The sequence below is a fragment of the Amblyomma americanum genome, chromosome 9, assembly GCF_052857255.1.
Source record: "Amblyomma americanum isolate KBUSLIRL-KWMA chromosome 9, ASM5285725v1, whole genome shotgun sequence".
Classification (NCBI taxonomy): Eukaryota; Metazoa; Arthropoda; class Arachnida; order Ixodida; family Ixodidae; genus Amblyomma; species Amblyomma americanum.
In genome coordinates, this window is record NC_135505.1 from 91,572,962 (window position 1) to 91,592,217 (window position 19,256).

General features: G+C 43.3%; 1 protein-coding gene across 1 annotated transcript in view; it reads right to left on the reverse strand.

The window, feature by feature from the left end:
* Positions 1–9,808: 9,808 nt before the first annotated feature.
* The window catches only part of LOC144105021 (venom metalloproteinase antarease-like TserMP_B), a 48,016-nt gene continuing 38,568 nt past the window's right edge, over positions 9,809–19,256 (reverse strand). Inside the window, exons 8-9 of the mRNA XM_077638235.1 lie at positions 14,311–14,442; positions 9,809–10,133 (exon numbers count right to left, since the gene is read on the reverse strand). Of these exons, the coding sequence (XP_077494361.1) occupies positions 10,032–10,133; positions 14,311–14,442 (234 nt within the window). The 3' untranslated portion in view covers positions 9,809–10,031. The remainder of the gene's footprint in view (positions 10,134–14,310; positions 14,443–19,256) is intronic.

Below are 19,256 nucleotides of genomic sequence, written 5' to 3' on the forward strand. Positions count from 1 at the left end.
CCTCCTCTGTCGCTGGTTCTTTTCCAGGTGCAGTCACGGTCCTTGCAATCATCATGAGAAGCCCGACTACGACCACTGCAGCTCACAGGCTTCTCGCGTACCCCTCCAACTAACCCTGTTCTGTGGGGTGGCAGAGGGCTAGGTGGGCAAATGAGATTAGGAAGATTGCAGGCATAGGGTGGGCGCAGCTGGCAAAAGACAGGGTTATTTGGAGAGACATGGAAGATGCCTTTGCCCTGCAGTGGATGTATTCAGACTGATGATGATGATGATGATGATGGTGGTGGTGGTGGTGGTGATGTTGATGATGACCCGTCGGCGAACAAAAGAAGGCACCTCTTTCTCGTAAACAGCCAAAGCTGGAACGCCACCTACCCGCCGTGGTGGCTCTGTGGTTAGCGCGCTCCGCTAGTGAACCGTAGCTCCCTGGTTTGAAACCGACCGAAGCGGCCGCGTTTCGATGAAGGCGAAACGCAAAAAGGCATCCGCGTGCTGTGCGACGTCAGTGCACCTCAAAGATCCCCAGCTGGTCGAAATTATTCCGGAGTCCTCAGCCCTCCACTTGAACATCTCTTTCTTCCATCGCTGTCGCGCTCACATCTTTATTTCTTACTTTATGGCGTGGTTCAGGCGTCCATCGAGATGTGAGACAGACACTATAAGACACTATACCATTTATTTTCCACAAAAACTAATTTTACATTTTCCATTCGAAGAGGTCACTGCCACATGAGTATTGGCAGGTGTTCGCACTGTGCTTTGCGAGTACTGTTGGCTTGTTTGCTTTGACAGCACAAAATAATCCTCTTGAATTGGTTACTCAAACAGACCCCCAGTTGCGGAAATATATCTGAAGCTTAGGAGATCACGCCTCCAGGGGGGTGAAACTTTCTATACCTCCCAGCGGCCACGAAATTCGGACGGTAGCGCCACGCCCTCCTTCAGTTACAGTTCTAGCGAATGGTGTACGGCTTATCTCCATGACAACCGACGAACAAAACACGTGGGCGCGGGGGGTGGGGGGGTGGGGGGGGGGTCGCTTGTCATCTGCTTCAGGCACAGACTGATCACAAATCGGGTCAGCTAGAGGATGTTGGAAGATGTACCGCTGCCCGCCTGCTGCACGCGGCCGCGCGCCGCGCTTTGTAGATGGCTTTTCTTACACCTTTTTTTATTTATGTTGTCGCATGTTAAATTGGTTTCGCTGCTTGTATTCAATGATAACTCAGGCGCTGGGAATATGTTTGGAGAACAGAGAACATAGAACATATTTTTCGTAATTTTATTGACACATACAGGGTGTTGCACCTAAGTCTTTTTTTTTTTAAAAAAGGCTTTCTGACTTAGAAGAGCGCTTATTCCGACATCGCGTAGTCAGTGGGACATCACATCAGAATACAGCTAAGGCGTGCTAACCAGAAGGTTCTTTAACTAATACTGAATAGTCACCTTTTTAACTATTATTTTGGGCTAATTAATCTTTTGAAGACGTGTAGTCAACCGCAAGCAATATTCATGTCATTTTAAAGAATTTCAAAAGCGTGGTTTGCGTCGGCGCTATTGCACAGGAAATTTTGCCTATTTCAGCGAACTACGTGAACTGGAGAGGTGGCTTTGCCTGTTAGTCTTTCAAAAGATCTTGTATTTTGGCACGTTGTAACCAACATTTTGTACCCAATTAGTTTTAGCTGACATATTCGTAAGTCCAGTCATCAACATGGTTCATTGTGACGAATATCATGTTCCAAAACTCGAACACCTTTGCATACCCCAAAATACGTTTTTTTTTAAAATGCGAAACTTAAATATTTCGAAAGCTTGTACTCGACCCTTTTCACTTTTCTTCTTGCAGTTCTTGTATTCGAGAGAGACTAACAAGAGTTAAGCAACAGCGGCACCGCAGGAGCTTCTATACGGACCCTAAAACCTTCACCTTAAATTGCAGGAGCCGAATCCGTACGCCTAGCCTGGATGAGCTACCGAAGAATGACTGCCTATCGGAAACGTGCCATGGAAACTGGCTGCTAGTATCAACCTAGCTTCGGACACAACCACCTAACGGCTATAAAAGTGAGACTTCTCAACCACAGGAAAAAATTAGAAGTCATGAAAATGTGGCGCTTATTTCATGAAAGTATCCCTTATGCACGTCTGCGTCTGTTATGAAAGCCCTTTCCAAGCTCTTCAGTGTGATCAAGTGCTATTTCTCGAAATTATTTCTGTGAACGAGCTCCTTTAGGGACGCGACTAAATCAACAGCATTCACATAAGAAGGCATGAGGGCTTGGTGAGTCTCCATAAGGATACGTGCGGAATATTAACCATCATGTCAGAGTAATAAGCACATAAAGCAAAAGGAAATTTTTTTTCAATATGGTAATGATGTCTAAAAGTCTCGGGTCATATCTCTTGACCTTTCAAGCATACTCCAGGCGGCTCTTAATTTTAACGAAAATGGAGACAGAGACCAAGCAGTAACAAGTGATGACACACCCGTGTAGCAAGTAAAGACCGCAAAACCCAGGCACGGTGCCACAGAAGACGGCGCCAACGTTTCGCAAGTCGCTGTTATTTATTCCTGTGTTGTTTGTGGTTTGTGCAAAAGTGCACAAGAAGCAAGAGTTGCTAGTTCAACGCCTTTGATAAAGCTTCCAGCAGTCTTCTTCATGTTAAAAAGCACAATAGAACTGTTTTTACCAAAGCAAAGGTGCGCACTTGGTGAAGAGTCCCTATAACTGACGCTGGATGCGAACCAAGACATCAGCACTCACGACTCGTTCACGAGCTTTGTTCGGTCCCACATGGCAGAACTAATCAGGCTCTAGTTTCCGCAGACTGAAAGAAATCATGTTAAGCCAATCACTGAGAGGCCAATGTGGCGTGGCGATGGTGTCCAACTGCAAAAGCCTGCTTTGATTGCGTTCCGCACACTGCGTAGGCAGCGCGCCCTCCCTGCTACCCTGGGAGGCGGCTTGCAGTCAATGGTTGATCGCGAGAGATTGATCACGAAATCAACACTGCGGCCTAGCCATTGCTACAGTGCCGCATCTCACCCACAACGTTGTGAGCGCTAATGGATTCAGGCCACATTTCTCTCTCACCACCGCCACATGTATCAAAGCACCTATGAGGCGTCCGCATATCCAGGGAGCCAGTTATGCGCCCTTCCTTTCCTCTATGCCATCGCCGTCTAGAACATTGTCAACATCAGCATCTTTCGCTTTGTATATCCTGGATTTGCTGAGCTAATCTACATTAATTTTTTCCTCAACTTCCGGTGTCATTAGAATAAACATAACTGATCACTACCGGGAATTCTTGCTAAAACGACAAACAGAACCACATCGAAAAAATAAATACTCATTCGACCAAAACATAAATATTGATTTCACAGCCGGTGCTGTCTGGACAGATGTGTTACAAGAAAACTGCTAACGCTTCGTGTAATAATTTTTTGAAAAAATTAATCGATACGGTTGACGCATGTACAACAGTAACATCATTGGTAAAACGGTAGTCCGCACCGCAAAATCTGTAGGTGATTAACTAAATACAAGGCTCTAATAAAATAAAATAACCTTCACGAAAAAGTGAAAGCGCAACCTTTTAACCTCGCCTTCAAACTAAAGGTCAAAATCTTTTCAAATACGCTATCTTCGCTAAATAAATGATAAGAAAATCCTTAAAAATGAAACAATGCTCAAAACAATTGCCAATTAATTATCTAGTTTCTGAATCTCTACGACCAGAACTAATATTACGGAAATTATTTATGGCACGCGAACTTTAACTAACCCTACGGCCATAGCGAAGTCGTTTAACTCATTTTTTTTTTCAGAGTGAAAAAACGCCTAGCGCTGAATTTTCGCGACCTATTCATGGTCCATACTTTTTCTATTTTCGTCTGAAATCAGCACATGAAGTTATAAACGTAATGAACCTGCTTAAAAAATACCAGGCGTGGCTTAGATTCTACCTTTCCTTCTAAACTTAATCTTGTTGTACATGAACTGTCACCCGTTGTTAGTAATGTCTTAAATAAAATATTTGCGTATTGCGACTTTCTAGATCAACTTAAAAAGGGCAAAGTTATTCCTATATGCAAGCTAGGTGATAAACACTGTTTGGCTAATTATAGTCCAATAAATACCCTTCCATTCATCTGCAAAGTAATCGAAAAGCTCGTTCTTACCGTGTAATGAACTGCGTTTTAAAATTAAGCTTTCTGATACCTCATCAACTTGGCTTTCGCCCAAACTGTTCCACTGAGCTCGCACTGACAAAATTAAACACTTCTTTGATAACGGGTTTTGAGCGGCAGTTGTATTCTTTGATATTACGAACGCATCCTATAGCATTTGATCCAGTAAGTCACTCATACTCTTTTTAAAACCATAAGCACTGGGAGTTTGTGGGCTCACTCTGTTTACTACGCAATTACTTTTCCAGAAGAACTATGTACGTCTAATTATCGAATATTTTATCCAAACAAATTACAATTATTCTAGAAGTTCCGCAAGGATGTGTTTTAGGCTCCCTTCTGGTTTTAATTTACATTAATGACCTGCATAAATGCCTGAACAACACCGAGTGTACTCTGTATACCGATTACCCTCCCACATTTTCCTCTAGTGATAACTTAAGTGACCTAACGTTACAAATAATGCTGACCTTAAAAATGTAATCGACTGTTACGCGACAATATTTTACAAATAAACCCAATAAAAAACAATCTAATGGTATTTCACTCAGAAGGCAATAACTTCTCAGCCTTCCTGATGCATACCTAGACAACCACATCATTCTCCCATCAAGCCCTGCAACATTCCTTGGTGTGACGCTTGATTCACATTTAAAATTCAACCTTCACACTAAGTCTGTTAGCGAAAAAGTTGCATTTCGTGTACGTGTACTAAAATTTATTTTCAACAACGCATTGTTTGTTCACTTTATTATGCATTCATTCATAGCCACCTCACTTACTGCTTATCATCGTGCGGTAATCACGCATTATAGCCATCACAATAGCCAATCCTTTAACAATAAAAAAGCGCATCATTCTGGGCAAGTTATGTGCGTCAGGAACTGTATTCCCGTTTAGAAATGCAACATCATCTATTTTTTTCACAACTTTGCTTTGCAAAAACATTAACAAGGCTAACATCACTGAGGCCATGCAGCGTGTTTCACCAAAGGATTTAGACAATTTTTAAATCTAAACTTTTTGAGTTAGAAAAGCGGTTTTTTGGCATAGCGTTGTCAGCACAGTGTAGTACATCATAATGCATATAAGACGCGCAATTTAAAATGCTGCTTGTCTAAAATTATGTAGTTAACATTTTGACTAATATTGTCAGCCTAGCTAATTATTGGGAGGTGCGTAGCCTAGCTTAATTTGTGATTATATGCTTTTAGAAATTCGAAAAGGCAATTACCCATGGCGCTGCGGCTCAACAGATTTCGGCTATTTCGAAGAATTACGCGCTCTGGAGAGGTAATTTGGTCTGTTAACTTCACGAAAGAGCATGCATTCGAAAGCGCATTTTGGCGCGATGTAGCCAAAACTTGTTGGCTCAGAGCGCCGAGGGTAACTGTGTTTTCGAAATTATAACTACTGTTATGGATATTACTTGCGGTGGTCTACACGCTTCTCAATAATTAAGGAGTTAAAACAGTTAACTAATAGTTGGAACGTAAACTATTCCTTATTGGTTAACCAGCATATTTTTTAGCACGCCTATGCTATATACTGATGTACTACGCCGCTAACTATGCTATACAAAAAAGTGCTCTTCTAACTCAAAAAGACGATTTTTAAATATTGTGTAAAGGTTTTGGTAAAACACCCTGTATAGTGTAGTGTGGTCTTGCTTATTTTGCACGCGGAGCCTTTCGCTAAAACGATTATAATTTATGCATGGAAAATTTTAGAAGCGAACCAGAGTCAAGAGCTCAGCCCGCATTGCATTTCCGTTAGTAACCCGGTACGAATGCTCGTTCTATACGCCAGCAACAGCTGCCGCCGACGTGCCTCAGAGACCATTTCACACTCGAAGCCTCCTCAGCGCTGTCCATGACGCAACCTCAGATTCAAATCTCTATTTTTTTCGTGCGTTGAGGTTGAGACGCTTTCAGGTATTTGCTTCTTTTCAATGGACTTCCTTTTTATGCTATTTATGATGAATTTCTGTCGGAAATCTACTGCGCTTCTGGACCAGTTCTCTGCCGTTTCCGTTGCAAGGCTATTACAATTGCAGGTCGTGGTCGCGGGCCGCTCTTTCTTTGACAGGTACAGAGCAGACCGCGAGCAAATGTCGCTCCGTCGAGCAGTTGTGACAGCCAGTTTTATCTATGCCCGTATACAGACACAGAAAAATGCCGGATTAACGAAGGAAGTCCACCAAGGTCCACAGGTGTGGCTCCGAGATTCAGCCTTCTACATGCGGGGCTCGACCCGGGGGCGTTCCGCACTGCATCTGGTATTTCTGCCGGAAAGCGTACAGACAAGGGCAAGTTCAGAGAAAGTGTTCAGTGTCCACGTGGCGGACAGGGGAAGGAAAGAAAGGGCAGAAGTCACCGAAGAGGGCATGCTACTCCACCGGCCACAACTCAGCTACAGCAGAGATAGAAGACTAACCTTCGAAGGAAGACGTCTTCCTAGCGCAAGGCCGCCAGAGAGGCCTGTGCCACATGACGAGAGAAGTGCTTCATGGCGTTTCGATAGTGCTTCTTTTTTTTTTCTGTGAAGCGGCTTCCTTCCGCACGGGTTAATCCCGTTTGAAGAGCACGCGGATGTGTTCAATTCTGACTTCTTCCATGCGCCAAGGTTTTTGTTGTAATGCATTGTGAGGGATCCAATTTAGACGTATGACGTCACAAATTTTTTATTTATATCCTGAATTTGCTGTGCCAGGAATCGGAACTCAAATCTCGACGAAGACTGGAAACAGCACCTAAGAAGATTGTGATGGTGCCAATGAGGCTTCTAAAGGACACTATCAGCGGACAGAGGATGAATAATGCGCTTTGAATAATCAACACCTCCCCTGTGTCGACGGCTAGGTAGGGGAGCACACGAACGATCAGTTCGCTATTTACGTGTATATCTTAGGACAATCAACACCAGAGGTCATATTGTCTTCATTCCCACTAACATACGCCACGTGCCCAGGAGACAGCTCTCAGATGACGCGCCATCCGCGACCACAATGGACTCTCTCAAGTGGCCAACAGGTCGTGTGTCTATTCGGGTGAAAGGCCATTCTACATAACTTACTCATAAAACCACGGTGGTTGTGCAGGGTTGAAAACAACGGGCCGCAAAGAGATCCGTCTTCAATAAACTTTGCAAGAGCTGCGGCTTCAGGGATGCTACAGCACTTATGCACCATGCGTAGTGACACTGGTGAATAATTTCATCCAGCATATTTAACTAAGTCTGTGCCCGGAGGGTGTCATTGGTGGCAATTCTTGGGAGTCCCGTAATAGAACGCATTGCTGCTTGACTTCAAGCTACTCAACTTCAATACTTGAATAGATTTCAAGCGTTCCGGCACTGCTCGTTTCATGTGATGTAATTGCGCTTAGTACGTATTAATGTTGTCTATTACCCCGAAAGTATGAGCCGGCGGGCGACGCCGGACCTTACTTTTGAGCAATCCCACGTATCAGAATCACCTTTTAGATGCATTAAATGTGATATGCGAAGCCAGAAGCTTGCTCTGCCGAAAACAGCGTAGCTAAACGCACGCTAGTCATGCGCATTCGCGACGAGAAACACAACTGTCTTTTGAAGTGACAGCAATAGTCCTACTGAAGAGCACCCTATATCTGTAATTGTGAGCCATTCGAAGTTTGGAGGAGTGCTATGCAGTAACCACGCAAAAGACAGCACGTCTGAATAACCGCGGAATGTTTTATTTCGACTATTTATTTTCTTCAATTCTTGCAGCGTCACTAAACTGTACAGCTCATTAGTTTCATTTTCACGCATTTAAAACATCGACGTATGCTCGCACTAATCTGTGGACACTTTGTAAGTGCTGACAACAAAGGACTGAAATGCCGCCTTTTCTAGTTTCCTCATTTCTTCCTTCTCCAGTGATACGAGGGTGTTATAGTGGTTAGTCTAGTTCCAACTATAAAGCGTTACTAAATGAACTGTATACTCGAAAGTTGGAATAGAAACCGCTGTGGGGAAAATCGGGAAGAGAAAGACAAGCAAGCCTTCCCCGCAGTTGCTTCTCAACCAGTCGTTTCGGCCGTAATGCGGTTCAGATAGAGATTTTTTTTTTTTAAATCAAGATTGATGACCACATGAGGGAATAGTGCTAACCAAACTAAAGTTGCCTGTCCTCTTCCCTATTGAAGGGAAGGATGGGAGCGACATTGCAATTGCCTCCTGGAAAGCGTGCACATCTGGGCTTTTTGTTGCACTAATCGATGAGAATTTGTGATTTATGCTGTCCTGTATATATACTAACTTATACAGATACGCCCCACACAAGCGCTCTTAATCGCCTCAAAGTACGCTGCGGGTATTAGCTTGCATGATGTGCATAACTGTGCTGTTTCGGCACACGACCCTCGCATGGAGATGGGAGCCTGGACGTATATTTCTTTCCATTTAGTTATTGTCTTAAGCACTGTTCGTGGCCAACATGTATATACCGGAGAGGAAATGTGCCAGCCAGAAATTTAGCAATGTCAGGGACCAGCAAGGGTGGTGTCACTTACAACGCCTTTCTGCTAACTGTACCAATAAATAAGCAACAATTGCATTCTTTGTAAAGCCCATCGATTGAAGTGAGTTGCTTTAACGAATGCGACCCCTCCTCTACTCACTAGTGTCTCTTCCTGTACTCGCTTTTCACGTTTCCTCAACTTGGTCAATATGTTGTAAACAAAATGTTGAAATTATTGATGAAAATGTGATATGAAGCTACCCTAAAGTGTCAGTTACGGCTGTTCAATAGGTCAAAAATTTTCGCTCAGCTGAATAATTGTAGAAATTTTACTGATTACTTTTTACAACTCGACAAAATAAGCACACAGTTCTATTTCGTTCCAAAGACCTATAGCTGATGCAGAGTAAAGCGTTGTGTAGTTCAAGCAGTTATGGAAAGTTACGCCACATGTGGCTGGATCACGCCCAAGAAAGGTGCTTTTCAATGATCACATTTGAGGCAAGATAGTCTTTCCTTCGCACAATGTTAGACTTCTGAAACTGTCCGCTAAGAGAATTACGCAACTCGTCTTGAGAATAGATGGGGTCTGGAGGGGAAATAATACTGGCGGTTGCTGCTACGCCTACGTTTCTCTACTGTTCTAACTAATAACCAAACTAATTTTCGTACTTTTGAGAGTCAAGTTTCGCCTGTGGACATTAGTTGGTATCATTTAAACAGAAAGCAAAGTACTACCGCAGCAGTAAGCGTTTTCGTCTCCGCTCGTTCAGAGGAGAGCTCAGTCGGGAACAGTAATCGTTGGTCCACACAAATGATGACCAGTTGAGGGGAAAATACATCTAGCACTCGCGGTTAAAAAATACTGTCGTGGATATTATTCGACTGAAGAAACAGATAATGACGGATATTTTTTTTTTTCTGTCTTAGATGAAAATTAAGGGATATGGTAGGTCTTGCTTAAAGTTTGCGTTCGTTTTTATTCAGGGATTGCTTTGCGCATTTTTAGTGAAAACTATATTAGTTATCGTCTCTGAGCTACTAGAAGTTAGAAACCCAAGCATAGTCAGCTGCTGGCACGGACACAGTGGCAACTGAAAACATTTCAAAAGCTCAAACACGTGGAAGTTAGTTACAGGCAACTTTATTCAAATCAATTCAGTTCTTGCGTTTCTCAGTTGTAACACTGTAGGTATGGCTAAGACTAAACATCTTGATAATTGTCACTAGCAAAACTTCCTGACGTTACCTGCTCATATTTTGCAAGTTCGTCTGTAATACTGCCAAAGGATATCACGGGATATTTGAGGGTTTCATTTGTTGCTGTTAGAAGGAACATTGCTAATTTCAAGGTAGTGCTACTAATGATTGCTGTAACCTCTGGAGCCTCTTCAATCGCCGTGCTGTTGTGTTCCAATCATGTTTGGCGCAAACACCACGTCTGCATGTCTGTGGAGAAGAAGGGTAAGTACATAGGTTTTGGTAGTTCATAAGTAAGGAATAAAAATCACCTAACACATAGTTTTGAAAGTAAAGCCAGCTACTAGTTAGACTGTAAAGGGTCGTTAAACTTGCCTAACCTTAATATCAGTGTAATAGAAAACATAGGTTTGTATTCTAGCATTGTAGGAAATGTTTCAATAAAGGCGCTGTCGTATGGCCAAAAAGAATAAACACTAGAAGGAGAAAAATGAAGTTTGAATCGGTCCTCCAGTGACATTCACAATCTCCATTAAAGGTCAGGAGGAAGTTTGATGGCGTTCTTATTACTTGTGACTCCTGGAACTCAGATAATGGGAAAAGAAATGAAGTAAATGAGGCTATTATCGCGGCACGTGATTCTGAAAATTGAAGTTTCCTAGTGGCAGCGCACAAGTGAAATGCTTAAGCTGAGCTACTGAAAAAAGTTTCAGAAGCAACAACGCTAGTACTGACGTAGCAAATGACAGTTTGCTCCATTCAGAAACTGCAGCTCGCATGGTAATGCGCAGATTACGAATCATATTCTTCAGCTTATCTTCTTTAAGTCCGTTTTAACAAGTGGCTATTCATAAGCGCCGCATCTTTTTGGCTGAACCATGCGACTGTAAGGATTGGAATCAGCAAGTAAACAAGCCAGAAAAACTTTCCAGTGGAGTCTGATTACAACCACAGAATCTATGTAGCCTGTTTGGCTAGAACTTGCTGATTATCTAACTCCGCCGACTTCATCGGAATTTTTCCTGTTCTGGGGTTGGATAAGAAAAATAATAGTCAGAAGCAGATCAAGAAGGCAAAGGTAATGAACTATGAATGTCTGTTTTAAAGGACGAGGGTATCAAAGACTTCCTATGCCGATGGGCTTCCTGTGTGGGACACGGGTTACAATGTGGACGGATAGGGAAGCCTTTGCGGCTCGTGCTTCCTCACTATAGAATGGGTACGCGTATGCTCCATCGCTTGCTTGTAGAAAAACGCCTTCATCAATGTTTGGTTTCGATCATCATGAGAGGGAAGTAACTGGAAGAATAAGAATGGGGTGGAGCCAATATGGCGGGCTCTCTCAGATCATGAATGGCAGTTTATCAATATCCCTCAAGAGAAAAGTATGCAACACTTGTATCTTAGGAGCACTCAACTATGGGACAGAAACCAGGAGGCTAACAAAAAGTACAGCTTAAGGACTGCACAGCGGGCTGTGGAAATAAAAATGATAAATATAAAATTAAGAGACAGGTAGAGGGCAGAGTGGGTCAGGGAACAAACTCGGCTTAAAGACATCCTAGTCGAAATCACGAGAAAGAAATGGGCCGGGTTACTGCATGTAATCCAAAGGCAAGATGACCACTAGTCCTGAAGGGTAACTGAGTGCATTCCAAGAGAAGGCAAGCGTAGCAGGGGACCACAGAAAGTTTAGGTGGGCACATGAGGTTAGTAAGTTCGTGGGAAAGCGGAGTGCGCAACTGGCAAAGGACAGAATTAATTTGAGAGGCATGGGAGAGGCCTTTGCTTTGCAGTGGGCGTAGCCAGGCTGCTGATGATTATGATCGATTATCTAATAGCGTACTTTGATGGCACAGAACAGGTTCTCGGGGCGTTGCCATAGAAGAATTAGAACATGCAGAATAGCATTAAGCTGGCGGTTCATCCAAAACGATTAAACGCCTAGCTGACTTGTACCCTTCATCCAAGTACCCTTTTTTGCATATGCTACTGCAGAGGCTTTCAATAATACGCATATCAACTGTAAATTCAGGAAATCATCATGCCGAACTGACACACAGTCTTTGAGAAATTTCATTATGAAGGGCCGCGAATTAGTTTAACCAACTGACTGGGGTTCCTTATTATAATCTAAGTACGCTCGTAAAAATACCCATGTATCACAGTTAATCGCAATATAGACAAATTACGAGCAAGTGAAAGAGATGCTCTGTATGAACCCTATGTGATTTTAACAAGATGGCGTCAATCTTCGATATTTCTTGAAGTTGATTAAAGTCGAAGGTTTTAAAAGGATACGCCAAGAGACCTCTGAACAAAATTTGATGATCATGACGTCATAATTGCTCTTGAGGCAGAGTATTGGACTATACGAGAGAGGAATCTTCGTTTCCAAATATCAATTGTTCAAGTAGCCTCTTCGCGCTGTGGTCGATTGTCGATTGATACCACCGCCGATTGTGATCGCCTTTTACCTTCATCATACTTCTTGGGATGATTTGATTTTTTTACATTTGTTCTGGCATTTCAATTACCTGCAAAAATATTCGGTCCAGGCGGTTTTGCAACTGCATAAATTTTCATCAATTTGTTACCATGTGCTAGCGCGTTTATCAACTATCGCGGAGTCGATAGCACAGTTTATGTGATCGCATGTCGCCGTCAATTCTTCCAGGGTCTAATTGTTTACTCGGTCATAGTGCTAGGTTTTCATTAAAGAGTAATAATGAAGATATCCCTCCTGGTTACATCTTTTCATGCAATTAGCGTTCTCAGGTCATGGAATGCGCACCTTCGTACAGCTGTGCAACATGAAATCTGTTTCTGAAAACTGCGCAACGGAGTACGCCAGAGAAACCTGCGACATTGAGGATGAAGCTGCTTTTCGTTTATAGAAAACAAAAACAGGGGGACATTTCTTCCATTTATCGGCGTCACGCTATCATGAATAACGTAGGTAAAAAATGCGCTGGCAACCATGTGTGGACAGCAAAAGGAAAAGCTTTTCTAGAACATATTCAACGCCATTTAGGCCAACCGGTAAAACAATGTCGAATTCATCAGTTTTGCAGCCCCGCTCTCCTTTGCTTCGAAAAGTTCATTTGCAAAGGGGACGACCAGCGTTCCGTTGAGAACCTAAATACAAGTAGCTGATGCAGCCAAAGTGTCATGTTCTGGTGGTGCAAAATGCTCGATGCTTTACATCAACGATATCCTGGACGGACAACAAATTGGCGTTGATTCTAACAAAGACGAACGGGCTAGGTAGGGTCAGGACTTTTTCCTTCGACCCTCCGAAAAAAGTCCCGGGATGCTGGTCAAGACAAGAACGATTTTATATTTCGTCAATTATTGCCAGATCGTCATTATGCGCCTTGTTTGAAAATTTAAATTCAGCACGCGCCCATGTCCGGAAGCACCGCGCTTTGAAGGGCTTGAAATAGGTAAACAGGAACAGCCCTCTGGTGCTCTTGGAGATCCCTCTCTTCAGAAAGACAACGAAACCACATTAAGCAGTTCCCTGACATTTCCCACTTGACGAATCAGCTCATGCCTGGTGAATTTGCGGCCATTTCTTCATCGGTAGCGGCATCAAATATCACAATACGCTTTAGGCGCTCTACCTGCATTCGCAATTTTCTGAGCTTTTATAAACGTGGTGATCTACCTGCACAAACAATGTAGGTCTCTGATCTGGTCTGCTGGGAGTGACGGCTCCGGTCACATTGCGGAAAGCAGAACGTCCTCAGTTAAGGGCCGAAATTAAAATAAACTCGCAAAACGCTGACGGCATAGAAGACGTGTAAAAAAAATTGGCGGTGGTTGTGCTTTGGTTAAACCTGAAGTGACGCGACAGCTACCGCTGCCCGAGTGGAACTTAGTCACGTGACCAACCACGTGACGAACCACGTGATCAGCCACGGCGCCGCGCCGCAGCTGCTCCGCACCACGTGACCAACCACGTGACAGCGTGGCGGCGCAGCCACAGGGTGGCGCCGCACCCGCAGGGTGCCAGCGCAGCGACACGGTGGCGGCGTCGCCACGCTTAAGTCTCAAAATGCTACCGTAATGCTATCGCTACAAAAGAAGGACTTTTGAAAAAGTAGTATCTAAGTTTGGAAGGGTAGATGTGCAGGCCAGTTGGTGAGAAATCAGGAGGCTATACTCCGCAGCAGACACAGGAGACAGGGACTGTGTAGCCACTTCTCTCTGTCCTGTGTCTGCTGCGGTCTGTCGCCTCCTAGTATCTAAGGTCACTCCATACGCCTACGCGCTGATAGGATGTGGTTTAATGCTCGTGTCTGGGACTGTGTGCATGTTTAATCAGAAAAGTGAGAAAAAAATAGTTTTTTTCGCCAAAAAATAATCGAGTTACGTGTAACTGTGCCAGAACAACATGCCAGAGTAATCAATTCAGGCTCACTTTTCCAGGCTCACATCGTAATCCTTCCGCCATATAGCGTATCCGGCAGATTTTGAAGTCCATATCATATTCATCCCATTTCTCTTTAAAGCAGCACTTCATCAAGCATCTCTTATGAAGGTGGTTACGCTTCTGTGGGTATAGAAATAAGATAAGTCATAATGAATATTCAGCTATATACTATGCAGGTGAAAGCAAACACTTTTTTTTACGCGAGAAAAAATTGACTCCTTTCAAGAACAGTGGCGACAAGTATTGAATATTTTTCATCAAGGTAGAAATTTTGTTTTCGTGAAGAGTTCAGCTCATTTCTCGGTGTTCATCTCAGAAGAAAGTTATGGGTTTCAAGTTTACAAACAGCATTATGAAAAAGAGAACCAGTTTTGATTCCAGAAAAAAAGACAAAAACGTTCGCATACATTTTTACAGGCATAAAAATATAGCGCACGAAACACGAAATGTATCACTAGCGGGCATTTCAGCTCACGCCTTCCCAGATGCAACCTCTCAAAAACGAAAATCTCGTGACTCTCTAGCAATTTAATCACTGGGGTTTGCTCGTTGGTGGTGGTGGCATAATCTGCGGGAGGAATTCTAGACAAGCTCAGAAAAACAGCGACCTGTAATTTGACTAGACGAAGTTGTGAACGTGAGTGACAATACCATAATTTCGTTATCTTGCGAAAATATTTATCAGGATAATATTCCTTCGCGCCATACATCACTTCATGTACATCACTTACATGTAGTATATTGCGTTCGTACTTATTTAACAGCGGAACATTTTTCTAAACCAAATACGATTTATTAGCGGTAGCTTGAAATGCGACGTATCTTAACCACCCCTGCTAGCATTGTACGTTCCTTAGTAACGGATTACAACCGCTCATTCGACGAGCCAAAAGAGGTTGCACCGGTGGCATCAGCAGCAAACATCGCAGAGCTGAAGCCTCCTCAGCTCAGAGCTGGAAGCACGAAAAGATTCAAATTTTTCAGAAGGCGCCTGAGCGCGCTGATGTCTTGTATATTTGATTCTTCTTAATTAACAGATTTGGTTTCTATGCTACTTATGGCAAATTCAAGTTGCAGGTTCGATGCACATTTTTTGTAATATTTTTCTTGTGCAAGGCTATCCTAATCGCAGACTGGGCTGGCGGATTGCTGGTCGCTTCTTCCAGTGGCAGATCGGCAGTCACCGAGCCAAGGCCGTTGCATGGAGTACTCACTTCGCGAGGGTCCCCGCCAGAGCTCTGCACTGGCCTGGATCAGGCCAGAAATCACGTAACCAGCACTTCCCGTGGGCCGCGCACATGTCGGTGGGATGCCTTCTGACTCGGTCTCAAGGCATGCCAGGGCTGGAGTACATGCATGATGTTTCAATCCAGACACACCTTTTTGAGGATAAGTCTGTGTTTCAAAATTGTGACCGCGGCAGTTGCAAATGTTAAAAAGAGCTATATGTTCTATGATCTATTTAATAACGGCCGTTAGATGCTTGTTGCTGTCTCGAAATTCGGCGCACATTTGGAATGCCGGCGTGGTGCGGAAGCAATCTCGCCAGCGCGCCTGTACAGAATTCTGGAATATTGGAGGAACGAACCCGGGAGAACCCTTAACACTGTGTGTGTTGCTGCCCCCTCCACTTTGCTTCCCTGCGTGACACGAAAGGAATCACGTCTGTGCGTGCCGCCGATATTTAGAGAAATGAGGAGAAGCGCCCGGTACGAAGATGAGAGCGAAAATGTGCCTTTAATAGCGTTTGTGCGCGCCTGCCTTGGTGCGAAGAAACGAAGAGACGCGGCGGGCGCTCATAAAAGAAGGCCCTTAACTGCTACCACAGCCCGTAACGCCGTTTTAGCTTCAGAGAAGCGCGCTAGCACCATGCCGGGTTTGATGCCAATCGCTCATCACAGATAACATAGGCAACGTGCGCCAGTCTTCGGGACAGCCCCGTCGTGATCCTCCGGTCTACAGACTGTCGCAGTGACGTGTTTGTGTTGTGTTGGGTTTTATGGCACATAGGCAACTGAGGCTATCATGCGCCAAGAACAAGCTATAGGAAAAGTGTTTTGTTGAATATTGTAGAAATGTAAATATCATGCTTGGATATAGGCCCTGAAACGTTAATAATACCCAGTGAACACATACACAAATTTTAGAAAAGGCTACTAGTAAAAGCATTAAAGAGAGCTGGGTAGCTAGAGTAGCTGTCCTTGGCTGCGCAAGGATATCGAGGCTCCCAACGAATCAAAATAAAGGCCTCAGCCTTTTTCTCAGGCATGAGAAAGTGGCTGAAGTGTACTAAAGTTCACACTTACCAGTGGGTAAAAAATTTAGAGTCTCTTGAGAAATCCCGTTTCTTTCAAAAACTAAAAACACATGACATATCAATAATGGCATCATCTCCCAAAAGCAGTGCAGGATGAAAAGGAATGCACTTGTTATAAAACTGAGTAAAGTGCTTTTTTTCTTATTTTTTTCAGTTTCGTAAAATAAATTATAATGTGGTTAATAATAACTTCATCTCTGCATTCTTCGCAGACAGGTAGATCTTGATTTGTCAGCAGGAAGTTCTGTGTGAGGTGCGTGCGTCCTATACGAAGACGGCAGATAGACACTTCCTTAAAACGTTCCTGGTGGGTGCTGGACTTCCATTCACTTATAACTGGTTTTACATGTGTAGTTTGTTTTCATTTCCTTGTTCGACGCGGACTGCCATTTCTGTCTTATGACACGATGTATTGAGTTAATGCAATATTTTAACGAAATATTTACTTTCTTTATTTGCTTGTCACGTGCTGGAGCAGCGCATACGTCTGCTCGCTCATTGCCTTTAATTCCGATATTACTTGGTACCCAGCAGAGTTTTAAGTTTTGTCCTTTAGCTTTGGCTATTACTATGTTGTTATGATATTACCAAGTACAGGAGTGACTGCATTTCTAGAGTAGAAAGTTGTGTGTAAACTTAGCGAGTTGGTGTAAATAAATCTGTTTTTGAGGTTCTCCTTACTATTTGTTCAATGGCTACATAGACGGGTTAACATGTGGCACTGAAGAGTGATGCACACTGTGTAAGCCTTACTATTTGACTGCAGTTTCCTTGTACCAGTGCACTTCCAACGTAAAGATCTATTTTTGAGCGATCGGTATAAAAAGCTGCGCATGTAGTCTAATTCTCCTCGAGTGCAAGAAACTTGTATTATATGCGGTTGTGGAGTTTGCTTTTAGCTGAAATGTGTAAGAGTGAACTCCCAGATTTCCGGGAAATTGTACCATGGCGGCGTGGATCTCGTCTTCCAACAATGCCAGGCAATGTGTCCAGTACTCCGAGATTTTGGCACATCTCTTCGAAACGCAAGGGCAGTGGCCTGGTACATTGTGGTTTGTTGTTAATATGTATTCTGGATGGGCACTTTGTGACTATTTGGTTACAGATGTGTTTAGGTAGTGAACGAATTTTTAGAATTTTGGAACAAGTGAGCATCATTGTTCTGTCTGTAAGTGATGGTTCGTTCGTTTCTACATGCAGACTGTTCATGGGCGACGTCTTGTATGCACCAGTAGAAAGACTCAAGCCAAAATATGGATCGGATCCCGCAGTTTAAGATGCGATGGTCTCGCTGAGCCATAAACTATACTTCCATAATCTAAGGTAAAGCATATTACGGAGCAATAAATTTGTAGAAGACATGCCCTATTGGAACCCCAGCATTTCCGGGAAAGTATTTTGAGTATGCCCAGGGACCGAGTGGCTTTCTTTTTCAAAGCATTAATGTGAGGCAGGAAAGTGAGCTTTCTATCAAATGTCATACCTAGAAATTTATGCTGATTTTTCAAGGGTAACTCTATTTCATTAAGGTTTAGGGTGGGATCTGTATGTATGCCTCCAATTAGTGAGAACAAAATTTCCACCTATTTTTGTGGGGAAAACCGGAACCTATTTTTGTTCACCCATGTTGCCAGTTTATTTATTGTTAATTGTATTTGTCTTTCACATGTTGATACATCGGAGAATGTAAAAGCTATTTGAAGGTCGTCTACATAGACTGGGTACATAATGAACCTTGGGATTATTTTACTAAGAGAGTTCATTTTTACAACAAATAGTGTAGTGCTTAAAATGCACCCCTGACGTACTCTGTTTTCCTGGCTGAAATTCCTCGAAAGGGTTGTACCTTGGCGCACATGAAATGAACGGTTGGATAAGAAGTATTTTAAGCAATTCAACATTCTACCTCGAATGCCAAGCTCGGCAAGGTCACGAAGAATCCCGAACCTCCAGGCGGTGTCGTATGCCCTCTCAAAATAAAAAAAAAACACAGCAAGATAGTGTTGTTTGTGAACAAAAGCCTCTCGGAGAGTATTTTTCAGACCAACTAGGTGATCTGTTGTGGAACATCCCTTATAAAAGCCGCACTGGTGGCTGTGAAGTTCACAGGACTTAAGGAAAAAAGTTAATCTCATATTTAGGACACATTCAAAGGATTGGGCTAGGCAAGTGGTAAGGGCTATGGGTCTTTAACGGCTAGGAGATGCTGGTGGCTTGCCGGATTTAAGAAATGACACAATATTTGCTTTCTTCCAGGCTGCAGGTATTTTCCTTGATACCGATACTTTACTAAAAGAACCTTAAAAGCGCCTCTACAGCAGGCTAGGAAAGGTTTGCCAGCATTTCATAATGTATTTGGTCGAGTCCTGGAGCAGTTTTTTTTTCAGCAGGCAGTACTGTAGGGATATCCTGGGGGTAATTAATCTACTGTACTGTTCGTTTGCTCCTCCACTTGTGGGGAGACTTTGCTTTTCGACCATAGTTTTCTATTTTATGAATGACCCGGTATTATGTGAGGAACTAGAGACTGCAGTGAAGTGATCTCCGAATATGTCTGCCTGTTCCCTTATGCTTGTCTGCGTGCCAGGTGTCGTTAATAGAGGAATTCTGAATGGTG